This window comes from Procambarus clarkii, chromosome 88 (assembly GCF_040958095.1).
Source record: "Procambarus clarkii isolate CNS0578487 chromosome 88, FALCON_Pclarkii_2.0, whole genome shotgun sequence".
NCBI lineage: Eukaryota > Metazoa > Arthropoda > Malacostraca > Decapoda > Cambaridae > Procambarus > Procambarus clarkii.
Window position 1 is genome coordinate 20014416 of NC_091237.1, and position 7500 is coordinate 20021915.

The 7500-nt window shown below is 48.1% G+C and overlaps 1 protein-coding gene and 1 long non-coding RNA gene across 4 annotated transcripts in view; one reads left to right on the plus strand and one right to left on the minus strand.

Moving 5' to 3' along the window:
- Positions 1–7500, minus strand: part of LOC138359025 (uncharacterized) — a 64714-nt gene that overhangs the window by 38748 nt on the left and 18466 nt on the right. The window lies entirely within an intron of this gene.
- Ptp10D (Protein tyrosine phosphatase 10D) overlaps positions 1–7500 on the plus strand; it is a 91957-nt gene that overhangs the window by 36407 nt on the left and 48050 nt on the right. For all 3 annotated transcript variants that reach the window (XR_006771411.2, XM_045726762.2, XM_045726763.2), the window contains exons 2-3: positions 294–540; positions 7305–7500. The exon at positions 7305–7500 is cut by the window's right edge and continues 83 nt beyond it. Coding sequence is in view for 2 of the 3 variants with exons in the window: in XM_045726762.2 (XP_045582718.2) it covers positions 294–540; positions 7305–7500 (443 nt within the window). In the remaining variant the exon portion in view is untranslated. The remainder of the gene's footprint in view (positions 1–293; positions 541–7304) is intronic.

Consider the following 7500-nt stretch of genomic DNA (forward strand, 5'->3'; position numbering starts at 1 on the left):
CATTAACTGTTTAATAATTGTAAACAAAGCCTCCCACAGATTGAGGAAAGATGTACAGGTTCGTAAGTGCTTCGTGAATCTGGCCCCAGAGGTGAGGCTGGCTTGGTTGTGGGGAAGAGGTAAGGCAGGAAGCACAGGTGAGCCCGTAGTGGACTTACCTGGCACAGGAGCGGGGCAAGTAGCACGGGCTATGGTGAGCCCGTAACTTACCTGGCACAGGAGCGGTGCTGTGTGTGTTGTATTGGTTGTTGTTGTTGTTGTGGTTTAAGAGTTTGTGTTATTATGTTTTTCAGAGCGTGAGTGCCGAGGTTGTGATCCGCATCCCGGCTGAGCGGGTACGGGACCAGGACGGGTACTACCGCCTCGACTACTGGCCGCCGCAGGGTAACCCGCCCCCGAACTCCACCTTCACTCCAACCCAGGTGTCTGAGGGCGTCCAGCTCACCAGGGCCCTCCCTGGCACCAAGTACGAGTTCCAGCTCTACTACACTAATGCCACTATTAACGACTACCCCACCTGGACCGCCTCCATCACCACAGGTAACACCACCACCTCCCTACTCTCTTCCTCGCCTGTGCACGCGATCACTCACAATAACGTGGCTAAACTTATGTAAGGTGTGTGCATCGACTTGAGAATGGTCCAGGACGGACCCAAACGTCGTCGTCCCTTCACCTTCTAGTGTGTGGTCTGGTCTTCCTCGCTTCTTTAACACTAGTTAATAGACGGCAAGCTATTGCCAGCAGTCACGATAAAGCTAAACGACTTTGGGCATGATTTATGATTGTGGAACAGGTGCCCGGTAAGCCGAGAACAATAACTTATGTGAGTGCCAAACGATCCTTCACACATCATGGAAACGTCTGGTGAGTTTTGACCGGAATTCAACCATATTCTGTAGACCTTTATAGACCTGCGCTAATTGGTAGATAATTGTAGAAGGTGGTAACAAGCCAGCCAATTGGCGCTTCAAAATTTTAAGACTTAGGATCAAGTGGGAAAAATATTCGAAGGTGGACAGAAGTTGTGTTTGAAGTTGCTTTGAGGCGGGTTTAGTGAAGAGGTAACCTTGGTGTTATTTTGATGTGGGTCACGTGATCAATGTCCACACGGCCCAGTTTCTGACCCATCCTTTGTAGTAAATCATCTGATCAATCAGGCTGTTATACGCCCCTGAACGCGGCAGCATTGGTAGTGTTTATCAAGTTCCCTTTTGAATACCCAAAGAAGTAGATTAGCTTTATTACACACAGAGATCACACTAACGTGATGCATCAAATGAACAAATCCACAAGGGCCGTGACGAGGATTCGAACGAGGATTTTAAGTAGATTAGCTATTCCCCTTATATTTAGAGGGAGGGAGGGGGGGGGTTGACAAGTCTTGACTTACCCTCTGCCTCTCTGCCTTTAAGGAAGGGTTAAGTTAAGCATTTCCTTAAGGTCAACAATAAGTCATCAACCTTGGGTACTAACTAGCTAGCATGAAGGAGAGTCAAAGCAAGTGTTGGAGTGCACATTACGCTTAGTGTGGACTAATGAGGGAAGGTGTGTGTTATAAGGAGTACAAAACAGTGCCTGTTATACCTCTACCAAGGTAGTCCCACCCCCAAGGACTCACTTTCATAATAGGAAGAACCAACGTCTCCCCCTACCTTCGTCCTTACTGTTGACAAGGTCAACACTGGCTCCCCTGTACCTGGAGCACTCACTCCCGTGACCACTCTTCCCCCCCCCCCCTGTCTCTGTCTCTCTCTCTCTCTCTCTCTCTCTCTCTCTCTCTCTCTCTCTCTCTCTCTCTCTCTCTCTCTCTCTCTCTCTCTCTCTCTCTCTCTCTCTCTCTCTCTCCCCATTGTGATGTAACGTCACCTTGCCCGTGTTAGTAATGCTGATCATTTAGTTAACTCTCATGGACAACTCTCTCTCTCTCTCTCTCTCTCTCTCTCTCTCTCTCTCTCTCTCTCTCTCTCTCTCTCTCTCTCTCTCTCTCTCTCTCTCTCTCTCTCTCTCTCTCTCTGACCGTGAGCACAGTTTCACTAGTTCCCACAAGAGGCCATTGTTCCCACACAGTTAAATGGGTTCGGTCAAGAGGAAAACCGTGACCAATTGTGTTACAAGATGACTGGTGTCTGTCGCCGTTGCAGTAAACTGCTCTGATTGATTAATTGGTAAAGATTAAGCCACCCAAGAGGTGGCATGGGCATGAATAGCCCGTAAGTGGTACAATTTTTTGTTCAGTAAACTGGTCTGATTCTCTCCTCAACTATTATATCATTGTAATGACCTTTTACAGCCAATCAGCGCCGCTCTTATGTCCATGACTATTACCGGTGTCATACTTGTTCACCATCAGTCATGAGATATCTGTACTCTCGCATTTACTGATTGTGATAACAGTTAATAGTGTCATTCATCATTTTTATAACAATTAGTATAGCCATCGTTGGTAGCGTTAGTAGGTAATTAGCACCATCACAATTACCACACCTCACTACCTTCTCATATCACTTTGTGATGCACTATTACATCAAATATATACCTTTCTTAACCCGCGTGTCTTAAGATCTAAACTATGCATTATGTCCAGGTATGATCCCAATTTCAAGTGACTCATTCATCTATAATTCGTAATTAGACTTGCCAGAGTTCATCAATGAAAACTAACTCGCATGTCGATGAAAATATGTTGACCAAACCACACTAGAAAGTGAAGGGACGACGACGTTTCGGTCCGTCCTGAACCATTCTCAATCGACTTGAGAATGGTTCAGGACGGAGCGAAACGTCGTCGTCCCTTCACTTTCCAGTGTGTGGTCTGGTCAACATACTTCAGCCACGTTATTGTGACTCATCGTCTGCAGTTCCATACAAAATAATCTACTACAACATTCCCAAATTTAGATTGTCTAATGTTACACTATTTGCAAACTGTATTAATTTCGAGCGGAACTTTGTTAATCTTAAATAAGATTGTTCAGTACTTGAATAAATGAAGCTGTAAGATATACATTTGCCGGATGTGAATGGCTGTATTATCATGAATTTCAAGATCTGTCATTTTTTGTTTAGTTTTGAAAATATTTACAAGTGTAAATACAGAGAGAGAGTGAGAGAGTGAGAGAGTGAGAGAGTGAGAGAGAGAGAGAGAGAGAGAGAGAGAGAGAGAGAGAGAGAGAGAGAGAGAGAGAGAGAGAGAGAGAGAGAGAGAGTGAGAGTGAGAGTGAGAGTGAGAGAGAGAGAGAGAGAGAGAGAGAGAGAGAGAGAGTGAGAGTGAGAGTGAGAGAGAGAGAGAGAGAGAGAGAGAGAGAGAGAGAGAGAGAGAGAGAGAGAGAGAGAGAGAGAGAGAGAGTGAGTGAGAGTGTGTCAGAGTTGATAACACCAGAGGGCGTGACACAAGGCCAAGTAACCCGAGTTGAACAGAACAATGATGTTAGGTAAAGTGTCCGGTGGTGTTGGTGACAAAGGAGGCTGGGGGGGGGGGTGTGGTGGAACAATGAAAGGTTGTCATCCAAGAGTGTGGATTACTGGAGACGTTAATTGTCACCTTATGAGACATGTTTCTCAAGGGTTTTACCCAAGTTACTACGTCTATCCATCCAACTCTCATTTTTCTCAGTCTTCAACATTCTCTTCTTGCCTGTTCCATCCGCCCATCTCTGTCATTCCTTGTTATACCTACGTCATTCGTGTTCTGTCTCAATCACGTATATACTGTCCCTGTCCAAAATGTTTCATAAGTATGTTGTAGGGAGCCGGTCGGCCGAGCGGACAGCACCCTGGACTTGTGATCCTGTGGTCCCGGGTTCGATCCCGGACGCCGGCGAGAAACAATGGGTAGAGTCTCTTTCACCCTATGCCCCTGTTATCTAGCAGTAAAATAGGTACCTGGGAGTTAGTCAGCTGTCACGGGCTGCTTCCTGGAGGTGGAGGCCTGGTCGAGGACCGGGCCGCGGGGACACTAAAGCCCCGAAATCATCTCAAGATAACCTCAAGATAGTCAGGTCTCTTCGTTATCTACTGCTCTCGCGTTGACTGGTTAACTTCTCTCAACGATTTCCTTCTTTCCCAGCTCCTATTTCTTTTACCAGTCTTATGGTAAGTCTCTGGTCCGCCTTTATTTTCGTCTTGTATTTGACGATGGCCGGGTTCCATGCTGGTGCAGCTTATTCCAGTTTTCTCAATGGTTCCTGGTTTGTAAAGGTATATTGCCTGAGGAGCCAAGTTAACTGACTCAATGTCAAGTATATGTGATGTGCCAAATGATCACTATAGAGCACAGAAGAACATAATAATAAAGGGAACAGCAGAAGGCCTGTTGAGGCTATACGAGGCAACTCCTATATTTATGTCCACCAAAACCCGTTCATATATATATGTATAACCTACGCTTGAAACAATCATGGAGTCCTATGTCTATTATGTTACCCTGTAGTTTGTAGTAATGTCAACAAATTTACTTCGAAAACAGTATTTACCAATATCTTATTCAATTTATATCATTGTTTCATAGTCTGTATTAATATATAATGTTTATATACCCCCTTTTATCTGTGTATAACTCACTCACTCACTCATTCTTACTCTTCATGCTTCTAGAGAATATAAGTTAAACTGTGTTAATCAGTGTTCACAAAGAAGGGTTTTGACTATTACTAACAGTGTCAGTCTTTTCTGTACGTGTTAAAGCCAATGTTGCCATTGTATAGTACGCAGACAATTCACTTTCTTTATTATGCACCCCATACCCATCCCGTGGGCGGTGGTGTAAAGGATTACAGAGGCACATAATCGGTTCAGGAACTGAACCCTCTAGTTCGTTTAGCTAAGAAAATAACAACGGAAACTAAACTACCAAATATAAACGAGGCGTAACAACGGAGAAGACGCGCACAAATCTCTACTGTCCTAACTAGAACACACGTTGTTATAGTTGTTATAGATTCAGCTACTCGGAACAAGTTCCAAGTAGCACGGGCTATGGTGAGCCCGTAGTGGACTTACCTGGCACAGGAGCGGTGCTGTGTGGCCCGTGTTTTCCCTAGACTACACCTGTACAGCTGTATGAATTCCCCAGCAGAGCGCAGCGCACCTGCGTGAAAAACACCTGCCCCCCCCCCAAGAGTGGTTGGGCTTAGGGGGGGGGGTACAGGTGTCAGTAGGCTACCACAGTAGCCTCCCATCTCTCTCCTTATTTACCCCGCTTCTATTTATTAGGACGACTATATTTAGGTCGGTGTGGGAAATGTAACGGTGTTGGTCTGCATCACCACAATGAATTTAAATGAAAGGTTTAGCATGTGAAGAGTAGGTTTACCGAGGTGCAGCTTTGGGCTGTGTGAGGGCGTGGACCAGCGTGGTGTACCTGGCCACGGCTTGCCTCCTCCAGGTGTCCTCGTTGGTAGAAATCTATTGGTTCTGGTGTAGACCATGTTAGACGGGCTCACCATAGCCCGTGCTACATGGACACTTCCTTCTGAGTAGCTAAATCTGAAACAACAACAATGTTGAGACCAGTCAACGTTAATGATCCTAGACGTTGCCTCATCTCATACTTGACGGAAACTGGCGGCTTCATACAAAGATTTGTTACTATTTGTGTTGGATTAATTAAATTTACCGTGTTTAATTTTCGACTTTAGCTTGGCGCCAATTTTATCCTGGACGCCTTCCCGCGCGGAACGCTTCCTCTCCGCGGCGGGGTGTTGCGCTGCTTTCATGATGTTGTTGTTGTTATAGATTCAGCTACTCGGAACAAGTTCCAAGTAGCACGGGCTATGGTGAGCCCGTAACTTACCTGGCACAGGAGCGGGGCAAGAAGCACGGGCTATGGTTAGCCTCGTGGACGGGAGATGTCTCCTGTCTGTGCTTTCATGACCTGGAGGGCGCTTAAATGTGGCTTGTGGCACCTCTCTTATGGCCAAAGGATAGCAGACTAAAAATGTTCTTTCCTGCTGGCACAGAGTCTGTCTTCCCCGGTTTGAATGGTCATCTCCCCTTCATGTTGTACTCATTGTCGTGGTTTATATTACTGGTATTGTTATCCTATCCGCTTACACACATCCGTAGGTGTATCATCATAACTCCCACTCATCTCTCTCCCACACTGCCTTCCCTATAACCCTTCCTCCTCTCCCTCCCACCTCTCCCACAGTGCCACCACAGTAACCTTCCATCTCTCCCACAGTGCCACCACAGTAACCTCCCACCTCTCCCACAGTGCCACCACAGTAACCTCCCATCTCTCCCACAGTGCCACCACAGTAACCTCCCACCTCTCCCACAGTGCCACCACAGTAACCTCCCATCTCTCCCACAGTGCCACCACAGTAACCTTCCACCTCTCCCACAGTGCCACCACAGTAACCTCCCATCTCTCCCACAGTGCCACCACAGTAACCTCCCATCTCTCCCACAGTGCCACCACAGTAACCTCCCATCTCTCCCACAGTGCCACCACAGTAACCTCCCACCTCTCCCACAGTGCCACCACAGTAACCTTTCATCTCTCCCACAGTGCCACCACAGTAACCTCCCACCTCTCCCACAGTGCCACCACAGTAACCTCCCATCTCTCCCACAGTGCCACCACAGTAACCTCCCATCTCTCCCACAGTGCCACCACAGTAACCTCCCACCTCTCCCACAGTGCCACCACAGTAACCTCCCATCTCTCCCACAGTGCCACCACAGTAACTTCCCATCTCTCCCACAGTGCCACCACAGTAACCTCCCATCTCTCCCACAGTGCCACCACAGTAACCTCCCATCTCTCCCACAGTGCCACCACAGTAACCTCCCATCTCTCCCACAGTGCCACCACAGTAACTTCCCATCTCTCCCACAGTGCCACCACAGTAACCTCCCATCTCTCCCACAGTGCCACCACAGTAACCTCCCATCTCTCCCACAGTGCCACCACAGTAACCTCCCATCTCTCCCACAGTGCCACCACAGTAACCTCCCATCTCTCCCACAGTGCCACCACAGTAACCTCCCATCTCTCCCACAGTGCCACCACAGTAACTTCCCATCTCTCCCACAGTGCCACCACAGTAACCTCCCATCTCCCACAGTGCCACCACAGTAACTTCCCATCTCTCCCACAGTGCCACCACAGTAACCTCCCATCTCTCCCACAGTGCCACCACAGTAACCTCCCATCTCTCCCACAGTGCCACCACAGTAACCTTCCACCTCTCCCACAGTGCCACCACAGTAACCTCCCATCTCTCCCACAGTGCCACCACAGTAACCTTCCACCTCTCCCACAGTGCCACCACAGTAACCTCCCACCTCTCCCACAGTGCCGCCGCCTCCCAGCAACCTGACTATCCAGGTACGATCAGGGAAGAGTGCTCTGGTGAGCTGGGACCCGCCCATCATCGGCGGCTACTCGACGTTCAAGCTCAAGGTGATCCCGCTGTCGGAGCCCCAGAACAGCAACAAGAATGTGTTCATCTCGGAGGCTCAGCTGCCGTTCAACCTCCGGGAGCTGACCCC